Here is a 20,442-nt window from a genome sequence, read left to right on the forward strand (position 1 = left end):
AACAGATGGCAAACTGATCGCAAAAAGCACACATAGGCTTTGCTATCTATATCAAAATATGCACAAAGGTATTTCAGCAGAGCACAAATGAACATGAGACTCATATTGCTGGGTGCACAGAAGCCTGGTAAATATCTTCCTTGCAGCACTGGAAAAATCGTATTTATTTTTGGTCTCCATTGAGGAAAGTTAGTCACCAGCCTGTCAACACCATTAAACTTTTCCCATGGAATAGTCCCAATTTACTGTTTTAAAGCGTTGTCACAATTTGTCACTCCTCAGACTATGTGGAGCAAATCTGTGTGTTCATTGGTTTCATTCAATAATAATTTCAGCCAGACACCGCTAATTTTGCTCTTCCCCATTTTGATTGAACACTATAAATAGAACGCACAGCCTTGCCTGCAGAACCCTTAAACAGTGTGCTCCAGATTTTACTCTTATGAGAGTTTCTGTTTACTGCAGAAATTATGAACAGTTGAGAGAAAAAAACTGGTTTTGTGTTTCAAATTCTTCCAGTATCAATTTTTTAAGCCTTTTGGCAAATCTAGGGGAAACTGTTTTATGCTGCTGTTCTTGAAAAAAATCATGAGGGGACATGAGAGAGAATCAAAATGGGAAGCAGAGAAATAGAGCAGACAAGAAATTATAAAGCCCAAATTTGTAATTTAACCTGAAAGCACATCCAGATGTTTAGCACTCGGAACAATCAGTATGGCAAGATTCTCTGCTTGTCAGATGTAGTCCCCATGTAGCTCTCTTCTGCTGTGATATCAGAAAATTTCCCCATTCTTATAGAACTACATTAGGTATGCTGTTACAACTGCCGAATTCTCTCATATCTTCAACAATCATATAACTTTGAAATTTCTGTGTATCAGTGCTATCACAGCAGAAGGGAAATATCACATTCAGTGTGCCAAATTTCCACATTACTAAGAGATCTACATTCTACAAATGTACTCCTATATTTCTCATGTAACAGGCTAGATGTTCTGTAGGGAATTTAATTAATAATTCTCCTGCATTTTGAATCCTTTGTGGCTTTTTTGGCCCGGGGGAGGGGGGGAATTCACTGATAGAGGCACCACAGGGCTGAACTGGAATACACATCACGGCTCTGCAGGTGTAGCAGGGTCATTCCAATGGCATGGGCAGGGATAGAGCTGAAATTAGTCAACTTCTACCCAGCTTTTGCATGTTGGAACACTGGCGCCAGGGGCTTGGACTTATTCTGCCCTTCTGGGACTTTTAAAAAATCGCCCCCAGCTTCATAATTGCTCTCTGCCCTAAGGTAGTTTGATATGAAACTGACAAAGCTGATAAACTGACCTTGCTAGTTTGTATCTCTGCCTGAATGTTACGATTGCAAGTTCTGCTTGACAAGGCTGATCCAATTAACCATGCTAATTTGTATCTCTGCCTCCACGTTTGATATGACAAAGATAATTTTTTTAATCCGTTTGAAAATGGAGGAGGTGGAGGAGGAGAAAATGGCTGAAGGGGAAATTGGGCAATTACGCAGGGATGGGAATAAGTTGGGGCAGAGAAATAAAGAGTCTTTCAACATGATCATACACTCAAGGGAAGCTAGCTTGGAAATGGAACAAAAACACATTGCGGTAAAAGGGCTTGGGAAATCAACAGAGGGAAAATTAAGGGAAATTTTTTTGGGGGAATGGAATTAAAAGGAAAAATTGCATTTTGTGGCAAGATACGTTGTAAACAACTCGTGTGGCTACTGCGTTGGGCTTTACATGAGGCTGCCTATGAAGAGGATTTGAAAGTTTCAGCTGGTTCAAAATATATTGATTAGGCTGCTAGGTCTGGTATATAGGGATTAACTCGAGAGCCAGCATGGTGTAGTGGTTGACTGCGGTAGACTCTACTCTGCTGAACCAGGTTTGATTCCCCATTCCTCTTTACGAATCCTGCTGGGTGACCTTGGGCCAGTCACAGTTCTCACAGAATTCCCTCAGCCCACTTACCTCTCAAGGGGTCTGTTGTGGGGAGGGGAAAGGAAGGCGTTTGTAAGCCACATTGGGACTATTTACAGGAGAGAAAGGCAAGGTAGAAATTCAAATTCTTCTTCTGTCATTGGTTTTAGGATCTTTATACTGGCTGCCTGATTGATTCAAGAATTCAAAGCACTGGCGTTCATGAAAGTGCCCTATAGCCTGAGACCGAGGTACATGAATAATTACTCTATCTTGTAAACACTTGTCTGCCAAATAAAGGCCATCAGTAAAGACCCTGCTCCATGAAGCTCCTCATTCTGAAGCTAGAGTAATATGCAGTCCATACAGGGTCTTCTCAGTGATGGCACTGATGAACACCCTCCCCACACAGATTCTCACAGAGCAATGATTGTACTCCTACAGTTTTTGAAAATGTTTATGTAAATTAAAAGTGAAGTCAAAGTTCTCCATTATGATGGGGTACAAAAGAGAGAAAAGAATGCAGAATATTTTACCTCAGATACCTGATGATAATAGTAATGACAGAAATTGGATTAGTTTTCCAGGTGCTTTAATTTCAGTCATGTGTTGTCATATCTTACTACAGTGGAAGAGGGTGATGAAACATTTAGGCTAGAGCATTCAACTATTAGCAAAGATAGCAGCACATGTTGATGGTACCCAGACAGTACCTGCCTTATGTACTTATGCTAACTGGGCAGGTAACAGACAATAAAGTCCACTCTTCTAAGTCAGCCTAAATATTCTTCACTCCCCAAACCAGTAGGGAACAATAAAATAAAGATTATATACAAAAAATTAATTCTCTATAAAGTTTTTTAATGGTCCAGTTATGAAAGAGAGAATACAGTATCAAATCTGGGACAATCTGACAGCAAGTGGAGAATGAAAGATGAAGGATACTTTAAATGAACCAAGTACCATGAAGACACACCCTCATTCCCTTTACTGAGGAAGTCAAACCCCTCTAAAGAGCTTATGAGCTTCCACCTATACAGTGAAATATTTTCCATTTCAATTCCTAAAACAAAATTTTCCAAGAAGATTTATCTAACTATTATAAAGCAACAAGAAGCTAACGCTTCCAGTTTTCTCTTCAAGCTTTTTCTTCGGACATATTCCAAAGAACTCAGTGAGAACAAGAACACAGTAAAAACAGTACTGTAGATTTTAAGGAATAACCCTGTCACTCTTCAGATACTGCTTTTGTGCTTCCCAGGAACCTGTTTTCTGTTCCCAGACTAAGTGAGATGTAGAGGCTAATACTTCAACGCTTCAACCGCATGACTGTGAATGTAGCAGAAGCAATTTTTTCGTAGACGAGGAACATCAATGCAGCGGTGAGGACTGTTTGCAGCAGCTTTGCTTCAAGCCCTTTATAGAGTCCAGCTAATCCAAATCGCCTATTCACAATGAAACAAAACAGAGTTTCACACAACTGGAAATGTTTTCTTAGTATGCAATAAAATTACAGACAATCATTCCTCCCCATAACTTCAAGAAGGTGTTTGCTTCCTCCAATTCAGAGCCACCCAGAATTTTCAGACAAAAAGAGGTGCCCATAGCTAATCAAGCTATGTGCATGGAAAATCAAGGAAGAAGCTGAATCAAGTACCTGCCCACTAAAAGTTTGAACCAATACTCATCAAAAATATAGTATAACCACAAATCAAATGCTCTCACCTTTGAGGTCCATGAACCAGTGGCCTATTGTCCTTCTGGAAATACACTATGGACAAACTATACATTCTGCCTCCAATGTATGGCTTTAAGCCTAAGGGCTATTGTTTCTTTGTGCAAAACCAAGGACAACACTATTGCTGAAGAACTAGAACCGGGGTTTGTCCCTTTTTCCTTACTGCTACTTTCCCCTCAAGCTCCCCCACATATCAACTGCTTTTTCTACCTAGTCTCCAGGTTTCAGATTCATTTTTGCAACAAACATGAGACTCAAATCCACATTACAAGAAAGGATGAGCTGAGGAGTTCAATAAGAAGTGCGGACAGCAAGAGATAGGATTATGTATCCTTTATCCCCTGTGCTTCACTGCTGGAAATCTTGCCTTGCTGAGGAAGTGGCATCCAGGTTTCACAGATACACAATGAAAGAGAACTAGGTTTTCCTATTTCTTATTTGGAAGGAGTTGGGGAATATTAGTAGCTCCCCTTTTGTGTCCCTCCCTGATTATTCATAGTGCTACTTTGAGTAAAGTGAACTGATATGCTTGCATTTTGATTTTATTGTTTGTAACATTGGACTGTGTCAATCTTATTGCGTCATTGTTATAGTCACTGTTCTCCTTGGGGGCCTTTTTGATGGGAAAGGCGGTGACTGATATGAGACTGAAGGAACAGATAAATAAATGGTAGAGAATGAATAAGCTCAGTGTTTTAAGTACACAGAACTAAAACACCTCCACAGAGAAAAATATTAATCTTGAATAAAAGATGGAACAATATAAGATTCCATTTTTATTAATAATTTTTAAAAAACCCTATATAATGATATGCCTGATTTGCAGAGGTTTTACTATGGATGTTGAACTGAACAGTAAGTGAGGGACATTTGTTGCAACAACTTTAAAAGTGCAAAACTCACTTTATTCTCTGCTGAAGAAGGTAGAGAATATTTTTAAGACTGCCTAGTCTCTTATTTTCTGGGTTCAGCCGGTGATGTCCAAACTAAAAAAGCAGAAAGGTTCAATTAGCATTCCCTGTGCAATAGTCCCCCTGCTTCATCTCTCTGTAAGGAATGTGAAATGACATTATATGAACATACAGAATTTCACAACATCAAGCATAAGAGCACAAAGTGGATCAGCATTAACAATGTCATAATTCTGTCAGTGGTGTATCTGGGGGGTATGGAACAGCAATGTTCTGTGTGCCTGGGTCATGGGAGGGTGAATTTTGGACCCCCTCCCCCTGTGCCCACCCCTTGGCTGAACTTTCCGCCAAAATCTCCCTGCCACCCCCAGCTGCCGCAAAAAAAGCTTTCCCCCCAGGGTGATGGAGGATGCAGAGGGGGTGTGGTTGCAGCTGCAGGGAGCCTCCACAGCCTGGGGCAATCAATGCAGGGGAAATCCCACCCAAACACTAAATATAAGGCCTAGGAAACAGGCAAATTTGTCTACAAAGCAATAACATCCACCGCAGAGACCACACGCTAGCGTAGCTAACTGACCTAGAGTTTTGCATTACTTTCTCCTGAAAAAAACTATTAATGTTATATTAATTATCAGAAGTGTAAACCTACACTGGATACATTTTCTCTGGACAACAAGTTGCTTAATTTTAATGATTCATACTTTAATTATTGGCTTCCTAAAAGCTTCTCCAGAGGGGCTTAAAGGTGGCCCTGACATCATAGCAACAAATTAAGAAGCATCAGATGGGATGGATTCTTTTCGGCTTCAATTATAAAATGTTTGCCACAGGCAATTATATAAAGGAACAATAAATGACAATGATGGGTTGATAAACAAGTACTCACCCGCAAAATTGACTGTACTGTCTGCATGGGGTAAGTGAACGTAGTGGCGATTGCTTTGGCTATTGCTCCAATGACAAATACATCTAGGGAGGAAAGCTGTAACGGTACAGACAGATACATTATCGCTGAAACAGGTCTGGGGATACTTTTCAGGTGAGCAAATGTTAAATTTTGCCTTGCTTGAAGGTGATTACATCTTACCTGCATTTGTTTCTTCAAAATTTTCCGCTTGAGCCCTTCATAGAACATGAACTGTATGGCAGGATTGAACACCAACAGCAATGAGGGAAAAGTGCCATTCCAAAGAGCCAGGATTCCTTCATCTCTTATTATCTGATGAAAAGCATCTGATAAGGAAGGTGGAGAAGGGCAGTAAGGATCTTTAATACTGTTGGCTTGCACAGACTGCTATTTAGTTGCATGTTTTGTCGATCACTCTCTCTCGCAGCCTATTATTTTCCACACTCTCTCTCACAGCCTATTATTTTCCACAGAACATTTCACACATCTGCTTCATAATCTTGTCAGGAAGCTTAATAAGCTCATCACCTTCCAAATAAGAGGTGGTGGCGACCTATCTCAGGGCATGTGGGTGCCTCCTGACCTAAGTGTTTCCTGTATTTGCTGGTGGGGGATAAAACCCCCTCCATTTTCAAAAAAAATGCTAAGTTGGTGTGCTTTTTTGCCACCCTGAAGTGTCACCCGATTTTGCTGAAAAATCCCTCTCGCTATACATAGCCCCAATCCACAGATGTAAGTATCCATAAATGAGGCCAGGTTAACTATTCAGATAAATAGATACTATCAAACCCCAACAATATACTACCCAGTGAAGTTACAAATCTACAGATTTCCAAATTGAAAATGCTGAATGCAAGAGCCTTCAAACATTGCCAATATGAAACAAAGAGAAATTGCAGCAGCAAATTCTTACCTGCAATGCCCTTGTAATTTGTTGGTATAATGTCTTCATTTCTGAATTTTGCCCCCTGGAGTTTCAAGCGGGTGTTCACTACCCAGAGTGGAGTAGTCAACAATACATTCACTACACCTACGGAAAGGCAAAAAGAAAGGAACTAAACAACATTTTAAATAAACTGAATTAATCTTTCCCTTAAGTTTCAATGACAAGTATAACTATGGTGACATACAGAAAAGACCATCATAAAACAATTTTTAAAAAGAGAAACAATGAAGATCTGGAAAACAGAGATACAAGAGCAGAAAGAAGAAGGTCCTGGCTTGCATTAATTCTTCACCATAGAGAGAGTTAGCACGGCACCAGATGATTAACACACACTGCTGAGTCCAACAGGTAAAACAAGTTTGCTTCTCATGAGACACATCTTGACAGTCATTATCTAGGTTTAATGAAAGCTTTCCATTTTATTCTATGTCTTGGATTGTGAAATTACAGATGCCAATCAGAAAGCATTAAATTATTACACAAAACAAATACTTATAGAGGCCATCATGTTGACACATAACCTATATATTACTCAAAAAGACACATAATAGCAACACAGAGTAATGCAGTGCTATAGGTAACAGAGCTTATGGAATGCAACACAAACACATTTGTGTATCTGTAGAACATAAAAAGAATTACATATGAAGAAAGCTAACAAGTGTTACAGTTTAGAAACTGTTCAATTTTCTAGACATTTGAAATGCAAGTTTTTGCTTCAGGAAAATTAAAAATACACCATCTCACATTCACTATCTCTCATAAGCTTACATATATCATTAAATTCTTACACTTTTGTTCCTGTACTTAAGCCAAATGTTCCTCAGGCATCAAGAAATCAGAGGTTTTCAGTATCTCTAGCAAGAAACATGGATCTGTGACACAAAATGTGGGATCCTATACTTCCATTTATGCAAGCATGAAGCACTTCACCATTGGCAATCTTTCTGCCTGTGACTTTCAGTTTACTGCAGGTACCTGCGCTGTGTCATTTATTGCATGTATGGGAGCCCTAATCCTTTTCAGCACTCACAGGTATCTAAAAGAAGGTAGGAAAGCTCCCCTACTGATAGCTCCCAGATCTTGGAAGCTAAATAGGGTTGGCCTTGGATAGTATTTTGATGGGCAGCCTCCAAGGAATGCCAGGACCATGAAGCAGAGGCAGGCAATGGCAAACCACCTTCAAACATCCCTTATTGTGAAAACCTAACCTAAGTGATTTGATGGCACCAAAAAAAAGAGAGATTTAACCCAAAGAGTATATATATCAATAACACATTTGTTCAATATTTAAACTAATTAGATTAAGAGGGAGAAAGCTGAATATAAATTACACGTTCCAGTAATGAACACTATAGGATATAACAAAGCATCCAAAAAACAAATATGAAGAGTCAGATGAATTTGGATAGCTTGTAGCTCCGCCGTGGTCCAATATCTTCAAGTGGGAAAAGGTGGATTTAAAAGTATCTACAATGATAGAATAAAGCTTCTCAGCTTGAGTACACTTCTCTGAGGCATCACAATCAGTAGGAATCCATTACCTGCAACCACCCCAAGAGTCAAATCTTTTCCTGTGGTGGAATGATGACCTTTGACCCATACCGCTTTTAGACTGTTAAATGTATAGAAATAGACAAAGTTGGAACAACAAAGGCTGGAGATGACAGGGAACCACCCTCGATAAGGAGCCAGACTAAGGAAGAAAAAGAGAAAAGCAAAAGTAAAGGTCACACAGTCGCCATTCGTAAGAAATAAAGTATCAGCAGTGGCAGGTTGATCCGAAGTCCAGCAATCATAAAAACAGCCCCTGACTGCAAAAGGGATTTGGTAAAGTCCATCAAAAGCAAATAGACTGACTAAAGTTTTGTTTTCAAAGGTACAACTATGAACCTGAAATAGCTCATATCTCTAATGCAGCCATCCCGTGTGTGCTCTTTTGGGATTAAGACCCAATTTAAATGAAATGCTGATGAAGCAAAATAACTCACTGCACTTGTACAACATCTTATGTAAACTGGATTGCTATTTGTGCAGTTGCTACATATATCTGCATGCTAACCAGGACAAAAATCCACCCTAAGTCCCACAGCTGAGTTCTTTTGCTTTCCCAGCAACACACTAATCCTCGTATGACTCAGCTGTATTTACTCCCAAGCAAATGTGCACACATCAGAGCTACCCAGGACCCAAACTTTTTAAAGACATCAGCATATATGGAAAAAAAACACAGTACGAACATGATGTAGCTAAAGTGGGGATGGTTGACTGCACAGATTTCTCACCAGAAACGTTTTATCACATAAAAAAGGGCTTAGGGGTCAACCTGAAGACCTAAACCAGTTCAGCTTGAAGGTCTACAAAAGAATCTCCTTGTGGCCAGAAAGCTGAAGCTGTTGATGTCAGCCCTGTGTATGCCTCTGCCTTCTTAGGCATTCTTTTTTGCAGCATCAGAAAGGACCAAGGAAGTCAACATTGTATTAACTTTTCTACTATGGAGTACAAAATTCTTTCTTTTTGTCAGAAAGAGAGTGGTTGGGGGGCTTGGATTACAAAAAAATTTTTTTTTTAGTATGAAGTTTGTATCCCAGCACATATACCGGGCAGATAAGACTCTACAGGCATGCTCCAGGTTAATGAAGAACACTGTTGAAAATTCAGATTCTGCTCACTAAAATATCTCCACTTACAGGCCTTCTTCTTTTATTATTTCCAACAGAACTGCATGTGTTGTCTTGGATTTGCGTTTTTCATCAACTGAAAGACAAATGTTTAACTCTAGATAAAACAGAACATTTTTCTCTCTCATACCTCTTTTGTTGTAAGAACAATTACAGGCATAGTGGAGAAGCCAGTCAAACAAGAAAAGCAACACTTTGTATATCCCACCTCCAGGCCCATGAAGAATGAACCTTCACTTTGTTTTAATGGGGAGATGTGCAAGTTGATCAGCAACCAGGAAATGGAAACAAACATGAAAGTTTTTATTTATTTATTTATTGAATTTAATATACCGCCCTATCCCCGAAGGGCTCAGAGCAGTGTACAAATAAAACTTGCATTTTGGACAGTATGGAAAATATATTGCTGCTCCATTCAGCAAAGCATGAAGTGTTCTTCCAGCTTAAGGCCTCTTCTTCCAACTGAAGAAGTTCTGCCAGTAGCTTCTTAAGTTGGAGTTGAGGAAAACTTTGAACTTAACTGAATGGAGTGGAGTGAATCTGGCAGAAAATCAGAACACTTTTGTATGTCTCGTGGCCATTTCATATGTGACTCTACACATATGATTCCATTTTTTCACACACACGGCACACATGTACACTAAAACCTACGTCTGTATTCTTTTTTGAAAAAATAACCTCATCTAGGAGCATCATCTTTCTAATACAAGTTTCACATAATATCTGTATTATGTACTTATCTAATTTTTATTATATAAAAGAAGAATTGGTTTTTATACCCTGCTTTTTTCTACCATAAGGAGTCTCAAAGTGGCTTACAACTGCTTCCCCCCGCCCCTTCCCCTGCCAGAGCAGGCACCTTGTGAGGTAAGTTCTGAGAGAATTGTGACTAAGTTTTGAGAGAAATGTGACTAGCTCAAAGTCACACAGCAGGCTTCATGTGGAAGAGTGAAGGATCAAGCCAGGTTCATCAAATTAGAGTCTGTCGCTCTTAACCATTACATACACCACGCTGTTCGTATAATGAAGTCACTTGTCAGCCTCTGGTTCACTCAAAATCATAGAAGTCTTATTTTTTTTTCTCCGTTAGATGGTTCTAAACAGATCTGCTGCTATAGAAATAATGTACAGCTGCTGAAGGCTAGAAAAATGTCAAAGTCCTAACTGCAAATTCCCAACTGCCCAGGAATTTTCCAACCCTGAAAAGTCCTGAAACAACAATCCCCCTTCTGAAGCATGTCATATAGCGCTGAGGAGGTGACATGTTGTGGCCAATAATACACTCCATCTTGATGGAGTTGTTGAAAGAAGGACACTTGAAGAAAAATCTTCATTAATTAAAACTTGCCAATAGAAGAACTTGAACTGGGCTCAAATCTGAACTCAGCAGTGAAACTTATTGTGTGGTTTTTGACAAGTTACTAATTTTCTCCCTAACTTGGAAGACAGTATAGTCTAGTGGATAGGGTGTTAGGCTAGGACTGGGGAGACCAGGGAGCTCATATACATTCAGTCTTGAAACTCACTGGTTGACCTGGGACCAATCACTTAGTCTACCAACCTCTCAGAGCTGCTATGAGGATAAAATGGGGAAGACAGAACTATGATCCTTAACACCTTGGAGGAAGGGTAAGATCAAAATATGACAGGTAACAAAGACATGTATACACATGTAGCATATTGAGGTGCAGACTCCTGAGGCAGGATATTAGGATGGATTATACCTATTCCTGTTGGCAGATAGCACTTCACTTTTTAATAAACACTCCCCTACACAAAATAAACTTCCTAGTTTTTGGAGTTAAATGTCATCAATATGCTGATGGTACCTAACTACACTGTTCTGTCTATTCCATCACAGGCTCCCACTTCTGTTGTAAGCCAGATGCATGTCAACTGGGGTCAAGTGGCAGACAGAGAATAAGCTGATGTTGAATGTAAACAAGATGGAGGGGATGCTGATCAGTAAGGCTGAAGTTCTAAAGGGTACAGCACTACCCACTCTTGATGGAATGCAATTATTGCAGGCCTGGAAATATTATTAGATCCTGCTCTTCTGACAAAGACATAGGTGGATAAGGCAGCTAAAGACATTTGACACAAGAACTGTCCTCTTCCCTTCACATGACCGACCTGACTTCCTCTCTTACTATAATATTCTCTACATGGAGTTGTGCTTAAAGACAATCCAAAACTTAAGTTAGAGCAAAATGCAGCAGCTCATTTACTTTCTACAGTTATCTGCAATTCACATAGTACACAAATATTTAAATTATTGAGTTGACAGTGTACGTTAGGGTTTTCCAGCATAGTGCCCACTGGGTGTCTACCAAGTGCTTTTAGAAAGTGGGCATGGCCAGAAGAAGGTACTGCCTGGCAGGACTTCTGATTCGTACTTAGGATTTGACTGGATGGAGATTAAAATAATATTATTTCAGCATAAGGTTCCACCACAGTGTTTATTTTATTCTCTCTCTTTCCAGTGAAATTTTTTAAAATCATTTTTTCTTTTGCATTTGACCTTCATTTGTGTGTGTGTCCGGTTTCTACAGTGACCGTAGGTTCTACCTACGGTGGTTCCATCTCCCTGTCAGAATCCCCAACGTGTCTTCAGGCTCAAAAAGATTGGGAACCCCTGGTCTATTTTGTTTTTGGCTCCAATTCAAGGATGCTGGTTATGAAGCTCTTCACTGTCCATTTATTGTCAAAAACACTCCTTCAAATACACAGCAGCTTCACTCAACAGACCAAGTCCTACTTACAGTGCCATCATGCCAGCAGATTAGATTTGCTGTATGGTGGAACACCCTTCCTGTGCAAATCAGGCAAGCCTGCACATCATTAGAATGTGGGTGGCAGTCCAAGGCCAAACTATTCAGACAGAACTTTTAATAAAGAAAGGTTTTCCAGCCCTCTGAAGTTGTTTCAATTTGTATTATAGGTAGATTTCTATTATCTGTTTTATTCTAGAGTATGTTAAAATTCACTGAAAGATCCTTTCTAAGAGAAAGGTGGGCCACAAAGGTCTCAAATAAAAGTACATGCTTACCTTGAAGTCTCAGCCTAGCTGTATCCAAAGGAAAAAACACGGTCATTGCTGTCATGCTACCCTAAAGAAGGAAGTAAACACAGAAAATTTACTTCATTGACAATGCCATTCTACACAAACTCCTTTCTTCAGCAACACCCAGATTGGGCAACAGAAAGCAAGAAGAATGGCAGTCCTGTTGTAACATGTTTTTCACAAATCATTTAGAAAGAAAACTGAAGCTGATGCTTGCATAGAATAAGAATTTATAATTAACTATACTAATAATAATAACAGAGGATAACACTATAAATGAAAAAAATGAAAAGCACATGTCACTGATTCACTAAAAGTCTTACTTTCATCTTTTTCCTGTCTCTGACTATAAACCCTTTGGTTGGGATACTATATCACTTCTGTGAAGCAATTAACATTTTAGTGCCAAAAATATTCAAAGTAAAAGTATCCTTAATGATTATAAGAATGTGAAAACACATTCCTTTACACTACTGGCCCTCATACACATTTGATGGCACTCCCAAATTGCTCCTGTAAGGAATCTCAAAATGGCTTGCAAACGTCTTCCCTTCAACTCCCAGAACAGACATCTTGTGAGGTGAGGGTGAGAGAATTCTGTGACTAGCCAAAGGTCACCTAGCAGGCTTCATGTGTAGAAGCAGGGAAACAAATTCTGTATGAAATAAAGATGAATAATCTCAATTCTGTTCAAAACTTGGGTAACAGTTAATAGTGACGATTTAGTTTTATTTTTAGATGACCCAGTACAAAAGGTAAAATTGCTGACAGGTAAATAACCAATGTTGGGAAAATGGCTGGATTCAAGATAAACATATCTAAAACAAAGATGATTACCAAAAATATGACTACAGATGAAGTGGAAATACAGAAAAAAAATCAGGGATCAATATTATTAAGCAAATTGAATACTTAGGAATTGTATTAGAAAAAAAAGAATAGCAATGTATACCAAAATAACTACAAAAAGATCTGGAAAGAAATTAAACATGAGTTAGGCAATTGTCAGAAGCTTACAGTTTCATTGTTGGTTAAAAATGCCATAGTTAAAATGAATGCCCCCCCTAAAATGTTTACATATATTCCAGAACGCCCTTATAGTGATTATATAACAACCCATTTCAAACATGGAAGAAAGAAAGAAGTAAATTTATCTGGAAAGGAAGAAAACCAAGGATAAAATACCAATTGTTAATAGACTGACTGTAGCCAATCAACAAACTTATTTATGAAGCTTAAGTGATTGTACAGATAAAGATGTGGATAACATTTAGAAATAAATCTCTCCTAAAAATAGGTCACAATAACATCAAAGGTTGGCATAATTATTTATGGCCTCAGGATAATAAAAGTAGCAAACAGTAATAGGAAGAGTGCTAATAAGAGTATGGACAAAATATAAAAATAAATTTCATAGTAGCATCCTGATGTGGATATCCAGACCTTATTAATAAAAGAAGATGGTGAACAGAGAAACTGGTTAAGGTATTGAGAGGTACTTTAAAAAATGGATAAGGAAGTTAAGTTAAAACCAAGAAGTCAAATTAAAATACAAGACATTGAATGCCATTGGTTCACCTATCTTCAGTTGCCAGAAATGTTTAAAACAGATAAAGAAAAATTAGGATTTGTACAAGATAAAATGTAATTTGAAAAAGCACAATGCAAAGATGATAAAAAATTAACTGGAAAAATATATAAATTAATACTTTCATTAAAAACAGAGCAGGAAGATGGGATGGTCAAATGGGCACAAAATGTAGATTATACTATAAAACTAGAGGAGTGGTCTAAATTGTGGGAAAAGATAGATAAATTTACTTTGAGTATTGATTTAAAGGAAAATTTCCAAAAAATATTTCACAGATGATACATGTCACCAGTTGCCCTTTCTAAGGTATCTCAAGACTGTTCACCCATATGTTGGAAATGTAAAGGTAAAGAAGTACATTTTACCACATGTGGTGGCAGTGTAGGATAGTATATCAGTATTGGAGAGCTGTACATGAGAAGGTGTACAAGATATTGAAGATGAGATTTGCAGTGAGACCAGAAGCACATTTATTAGTAATAACAGAGGCACAGATGTCAAAGAGAAATAGTACCTTATTTCTGTATTTGATCACAACAGCAAGAATTGTATTGGTCAGAAATTGGAAAAATCAGACAGTACCAAATATGGACGAGTGGACTAAGAAAATCTGGTCTACTGTCAAATTAGACAAACTGATTTGTCTCTTAAGAGAAGATTCACTAGAAAAATTTCACAAAGTGTGGCTCCCATTTATTAAGTATATGAATACTCTCGTGAATACAGAAATAGTAACAGAATAAAGAGAGACTAGAATAAATGTTGAGAGCAGGAGTGAACAAAGTGAAAGTATTGTGTAGAAATACGGTATGACGATCCTGAATTAAATTAACAATTTATTTTTAATTAATATTATGTATATTGGAAATATATGTTAACTGTAGATGTACCTTATTATGATGTAGTGGAGACATTATTTCACAGTGAAAAAATATAAGAATATACATTCTTGGGGGAAAAGAGGGAAGTCAATGACAACAACTTGTATGATTTTTATATTTTTTTCCTTTTATATTTCTTTTCATTTCTTTATTCTTTTTCCTCCTCTTGTTTTTTGTGTAATAACATACCGGTAGACATGTATTTTAAGCAGTTTTCATTTAATAATGTATATTTTAAGTACTGAATATAATAAAGTTCTTTTTTTCTTATAAAAAAAGAAACAGCAATATTTATCACCATTTCAGAGAGCCTCAGAAGCACAAAGCAACTTCAGAAGCAAGTCTCTGCTTGTCCCTCCTTTACCCACAGCTAGACAGCACACTTGGTAGACGCCTGACTGCCCATACATGAAATACGAGTAATACTGATCTGCTACTCAGGCAGGATGACTTCATTGGAAGGATCTTAAAAGTAAGCTGCAATTTAAGACAGAATGTAGATCTATTTCATCTTGTAAAGTTGTAACATTTTTGAAGCAAATACATATTTCTATAGAATTTATTTTCCTAGGCTGACTAGACACATGTAGTGAGCATGCACTTCTTAAGAGTCCAGCCAGCCACATATAAAGTATGGTGCAGGTTCTTACTTTAATATTACAAGCAGTGTTCACAAAGAGGGTGCTGAACCCTCTGCTGTTCCCATGCCTCAGCTGACAGCCATGCAAAATTCCAGCTATGTCTTGCTGATTCTGGCATGCTTTTAAGCGAACAACAAGTGGAGAAAATCAAGTGCAGGGCAGTAAGGCATAAGGAGGATTTAGCGCCTCTTTCACATGTGATCCTTTCATTAAGCAGCACACATGCAGAAGACTGTTCAAATTTGGTTGGCCTTGAACATGTATAACAATTTGTTTATTTATACATTTATAGCCTGCTTTTCTTGGGGGACTTTAAAATAGTTTACAACACTGTCTCCTCTCCTCCATTTTATCCTTCAACTGAGACCTGTGGGGTAGTTTAGGCTGACTGACAGGGATTGGGCCAAGTTCTTCCAGCAAATTTCCATGGTGGAGTGGGAATCTGAACCTGGGTTTTCTGCAGCCTAGTCAGATTCTCTAACCACTACATCATGCTGATGCACAACCTATTAAGTACCCTTTCATTTTTATAATGAACAGTAAATATGGAACAGTTCATGCATGCATCTCAACAGAAACTTTGTTTCCTGTCTCCCTTCTAATCTTTCTCTTAGATGGGCTTCATGTAAAAGAAATTATCTGTTGTCCCAGATAAAAGCAGTAAGGAACAAAGGGAAAACGAAAGGGTAGCCCACCAAGTCCAACTGGATTGCAACTACTTCTCTCAGTGGTAAAGCTGTTGGTACTGATACATACTTTACTTTTAAGATTCATACACAGAACAAGATATACCATTGTGTTTACTAGTGCTCAAAGAAACTCAAACCTGGAACATGATGGCATAAATATAGACAAATATCCTATGAATCAGTTTTTACATACACAAACAGGATTGCATTTGCAGCCCTCATGGCTGTGAAGATAACTAAAATGTTCAGGTGTGAGAAAGCAAGTTCTATTGCTCTCTCATACACAGTCATGTCACAGAGCGATAAGAGTTGGAAGATGCCTCAGGGTCATCTTACCTAACCACCTCCTCAATGCAGGAATACCCAGCTGCAATATCCAGCCCTTGCATTTAGCCAGAGTGAAAGAAGCATGGCTTATGTTAAGCTAATTACGCACAGCATATTTATAATGAGTTGCGATTGTTATAAATGAACTCGTTTTCTCAATTGGAAAACAAATATTTATAACAATTGCAACTAATTATAAATACACTGTGTGGAATGAGCCTTAGCTTAGCGAGATATTTGATTTTAAAAAGATCCTTGAAGGCAAGCTACTGCACACACAGCTGCATTCAGAAATGGATGTTTCAAATACATGATTCTCTTTCTTGTTATCACTATTAACCAGATTAACATGCCAAAAGTCCTATGTGAAATCTTGCACTCCCAAACCGATAGATTTCAGTCCAGTAGCATCAACACCACTACCCTCGGAAACTAATCCAAAATATAAGTTTGAGCCTTCCTATAAATGAATGAGATTAGTAATGCCTGAGTTTTGACAGCAGATTTAGAAAGAAATCTTAAGCAGATCCACTAACATAGCTACTCAGGTCTATTCAATGGGCTTATTCCCATGAAAATGTTCTTTAAATTGCATTTTCAGACAGTGATTCTCAACAGACATCTTGCTCCTCAACAGACATCCAGTGAGGTTAACATTGACCATTTACCACCAAGTGCACTGGTGTAAACTGGTTGGGTGTGATGTCCTTATTAATAACAGGGATAGAATGCTCCTTATCCCTTGGGAGCAGTCATTGATTATAGCCTGAATCACACATAACAGGAAAATGAAGCTGGAAATAAGACGGCAGAGTCCAGAGGTGGAACAGTACCATGCAACCACTCAAATGCCAGATAACAGTCTGGAAAGTTTCTTCTCATTTAAAACTCTATGAATTTAGAAAACTGGCACAGAAGTTGGGGTAGGTTCTGCCTCTCCTCTTTGCACACTGGGCTGGTTTTGCTTGCAGGGAGCCAACACTCTAGCTGGGCATTCTGAACTGTAATCTTCTACTGCACCATCAGTCCAAAGCAATGCAACGCATTCCACCCTCCGATCTCTGCCATTTCATTCTCCTGCACACGTGAACCAGGCCATGCCCATCATGCGAATGAACAGCCCTCAACGTTGAGACAGTTTGAGTGGAAGCGAGTGTCGCATGCGGAAAGGACGGAACCACCACTGGGATCACTGAAAACGAAGCAGGAAGAAATCTGCATCTTGAGCGCGTGGGTATAAATAAATAAAGACCCGTTACCCGGAGGAAGAAGTGATTCAGTCCGGCGCACAAAGTTGGGAGAATGAAGCCAGGTACATTCCCCTCTCCCCGGCCTTCTCGGGTCCGGAATGCCCCCATGCCCCCCGCACCCCCACAAGCGCAGCCACTCACCACAGCCCCGGCCATAGCATGGACCAAGCTCTCGTAGGAGAGCACCCCGGCCATGACTACACCTTCCGCGGGCACCGTCCGCTGCAAACTTCCCCAGCTGCATGAAGAGGAGGAGCCAGGAGAGAGGTGAGGGGAAGAAGGATCGGCCCCCACTAGGGTCGCGTGACTTTGGCATCCGCCGTTCTTTCCGCCGCAGCCAATCACACGGGGCCCCGGCAGCAAGGCGGACTGCTCTGTCAGAAGCCGGAGTTCAGCGCCGCCCGCCCCGTTTTTTAAAAAGACCCTTCTCTTAACGCCTTAAATAAACAAATATCCTCCCTTTGGTTGGTAATTATGGCTGCCGTGCAAACCCTCACTTGGGAATAACCGCCACAAATTAATGGGACTTGCCTCCTATGTTTGGCTAGGACGGAAATCTTTTGCACGAGCTTGGGATTTATAAATCATCACGAAGCCTAGATATACAGCAGTCACTCTGCACTCTATTTTATTTATTTTTATTTATTATTCCACTTTTATACCGCCCTCCCCCGAAGGGCTCAGCTCCTCACGACACGGGCATCCCTATGCCAGCTCCTCACGACACGGGCATCCCTACTCATATCTGACAAGGGAAATTTTACCCCGGAAACCTTATAGCCCCCAAATCTTCTTGGTCTCTGCGTTGTTGGATTCGAATTTGTCATAATCTTTACGGTTATCTTGGAACCTTCAAACTGTCAGTCACACATAATATAAGCTGACTACCAGAAGTTCAAATTCTGTGGTAATCAAGCTTCACTGTTCACCCTGCTTTCAGTACCTACTGAACTTATCTTAGTGCAAATCTACTGAACTCATCTTTGTCCTTGTGTAAATATACTCACACACTGACAAAACAAAAACATTAATCACATATCTTTGTAATTATTTCAGTGAAAAGGCAAGTGGAATTCCATTAAACATGCCAGTTAGTATATTTCCCAAATGTACTACTTGTGTTATCCTTACACACTATTTTCAACTATGAGAGAGTTTTGTGAAATGATCATGGACAACCTGACCATATAATTATACAACTCTGAGACCAAAGTTGAATATTTGGGTTCAACATTTCTATGCTGTCTCTCTGCAGGCCGTGCTCAAGAAGGTTTACAAAGTAAAACATGAATAACATGAATAACAGTTTCACTGCTGATTTAAAAAACAGCCATAGCACAAAGAATAAAGTAGACTTGGAAGCAGGCCTTAAAACAGCCGAAAGACCTCTTAGTTAAAAGTATGGGTAAAGAGAGAAATGCTTTGGCTTGTCACCTAACAGTATAGTAGGTACCCAACAAGCCTGATGGGAACAAGGCATTCCAAACACAAGGTGCCACCACTGAAAATGCCATCTCTGATATCCACAAACCTCAACTCTGAAATACAAAGGTGCAGTTTGAGACTGATCTAAACTGGTGGGCTGGATAGATGACCCATCACCTACTGCAGTCTGACCTCAAACCGTTTCAGCAGGAGGAGGAGGAGGAGGGTTTGGATTTATACCCCACCTTTCTTTCCTGTTAGGAGACTCAAGGTGGTTTAAAAGCTGCTTTCCCTTCCTCTCCCCACACTTTGTGAGGTAGGTGGGGCTGAGAGAGCACTTTGAGAAACTGATAGGCATCCAGTGTAGAACTTTCAGCACAGAAGCAGTACAATCCCTGTATGTCATGCTTGAGGCTGCATGAATACTGCATGTTGTACAAGCTGAAATTTCCAGAGAACTTAAAGGCTGTCCAACATACAGCACATTAACAATGCAATCTGGATTTGATCATTGGGACTAGATCAGGTCTACAACTCAAGCTAATCTATGCAAGCATGTATCTCCTTGAAATAGGTGTTCTAATACTTTGTTCCAGTACAAAGTTCTAAGAGGAAAATGGTTTCTAAAAATATTTTCATAACAGTATCAACGAGCATCATAATTCTCTGTATTGTCGAAGGCTTTCACGGCCGGAATCACTTGGGTGCTGTGTGGTTTCCGGGCAGTATGGCCGTGTTCTAGCAGCATTCTCTCCTGACGTTTCGCCTGCATCTGTGGCTGACATCTTCAGAGGATCCTCTGAAGAATGCCAACTTCACAGATACAATAGCGTCAGGCAGAAAAAAATCTTAGAACACGGCCATACAGCCCGGAAACCACACAGCACCCAAATCATAATTCTCACTTATCATTTTAGCAGAGTCCTCCCTCAAAGAGATTGTTCTTGTTGCATATCACTCACCTTTAGTATGTAAAGAAGCTAGTTATGTATAAGTCAAACAGAGTCCAAAACTCTTGCCATGCAAGAGGCATGTTACTTGAAATGAAGATGGACTGGTGGTAGCGGAGAGTGCCTCTGTTGTGTAAACATCATATCTCCAGACAGACATTAACTTTTAGGCTCTCTTTTACTGCCCTGTCAGTCACAGCACCATCAATTAACTGCTGATTTATGGCTACCTTTGGGGGGGGGGCAGTCACTGATTGCCACCCATCCTTCCACCTACCCACGCTATTGGCTGCCAAGTATTGTGCCTTGTCCTCTCCCAAGGGGGGGGGGGAGATTTTTGCAGGCTGTCAATTAATGTTAGACCTCTCTGTTGTTGAGGTTCTATTTAACGTGAGTTGTTTTAATTATTAGATTGTGATTTTATTGTGTTTTACGCAATGTACATCACCCGGAGCCCTTCGAGGATGGGTAGTTTATTAAATCTAACAAATAAACACATAAATA

At 39.4% G+C, this 20,442-nt stretch overlaps 1 protein-coding gene across 1 annotated transcript; it reads right to left on the reverse strand.

Moving 5' to 3' along the window:
* Window positions 1-2,777: 2,777 nt before the first annotated feature.
* SLC25A17 (solute carrier family 25 member 17) lies at window positions 2,778-17,843 on the reverse strand. Its single transcript, XM_048501442.1, has 9 exons — window positions 17,705-17,843; window positions 12,170-12,230; window positions 9,130-9,196; window positions 7,984-8,135; window positions 6,407-6,523; window positions 5,674-5,819; window positions 5,473-5,568; window positions 4,579-4,661; window positions 2,778-3,382 (listed from the first exon to the last, which is right to left on the reverse strand). Exons 1-9 carry the CDS (start codon window positions 17,756-17,758, stop codon window positions 3,247-3,249), a joined length of 912 nt encoding a protein of 303 aa, XP_048357399.1. The 5' UTR covers window positions 17,759-17,843; the 3' UTR covers window positions 2,778-3,246.
* Window positions 17,844-20,442: the final 2,599 nt, after the last annotated feature.

The sequence above is a fragment of the Sphaerodactylus townsendi genome, linkage group LG06 (genome assembly GCF_021028975.2).
Source record: "Sphaerodactylus townsendi isolate TG3544 linkage group LG06, MPM_Stown_v2.3, whole genome shotgun sequence".
NCBI classification, from domain to species: Eukaryota; Metazoa; Chordata; class Lepidosauria; order Squamata; family Sphaerodactylidae; genus Sphaerodactylus; species Sphaerodactylus townsendi.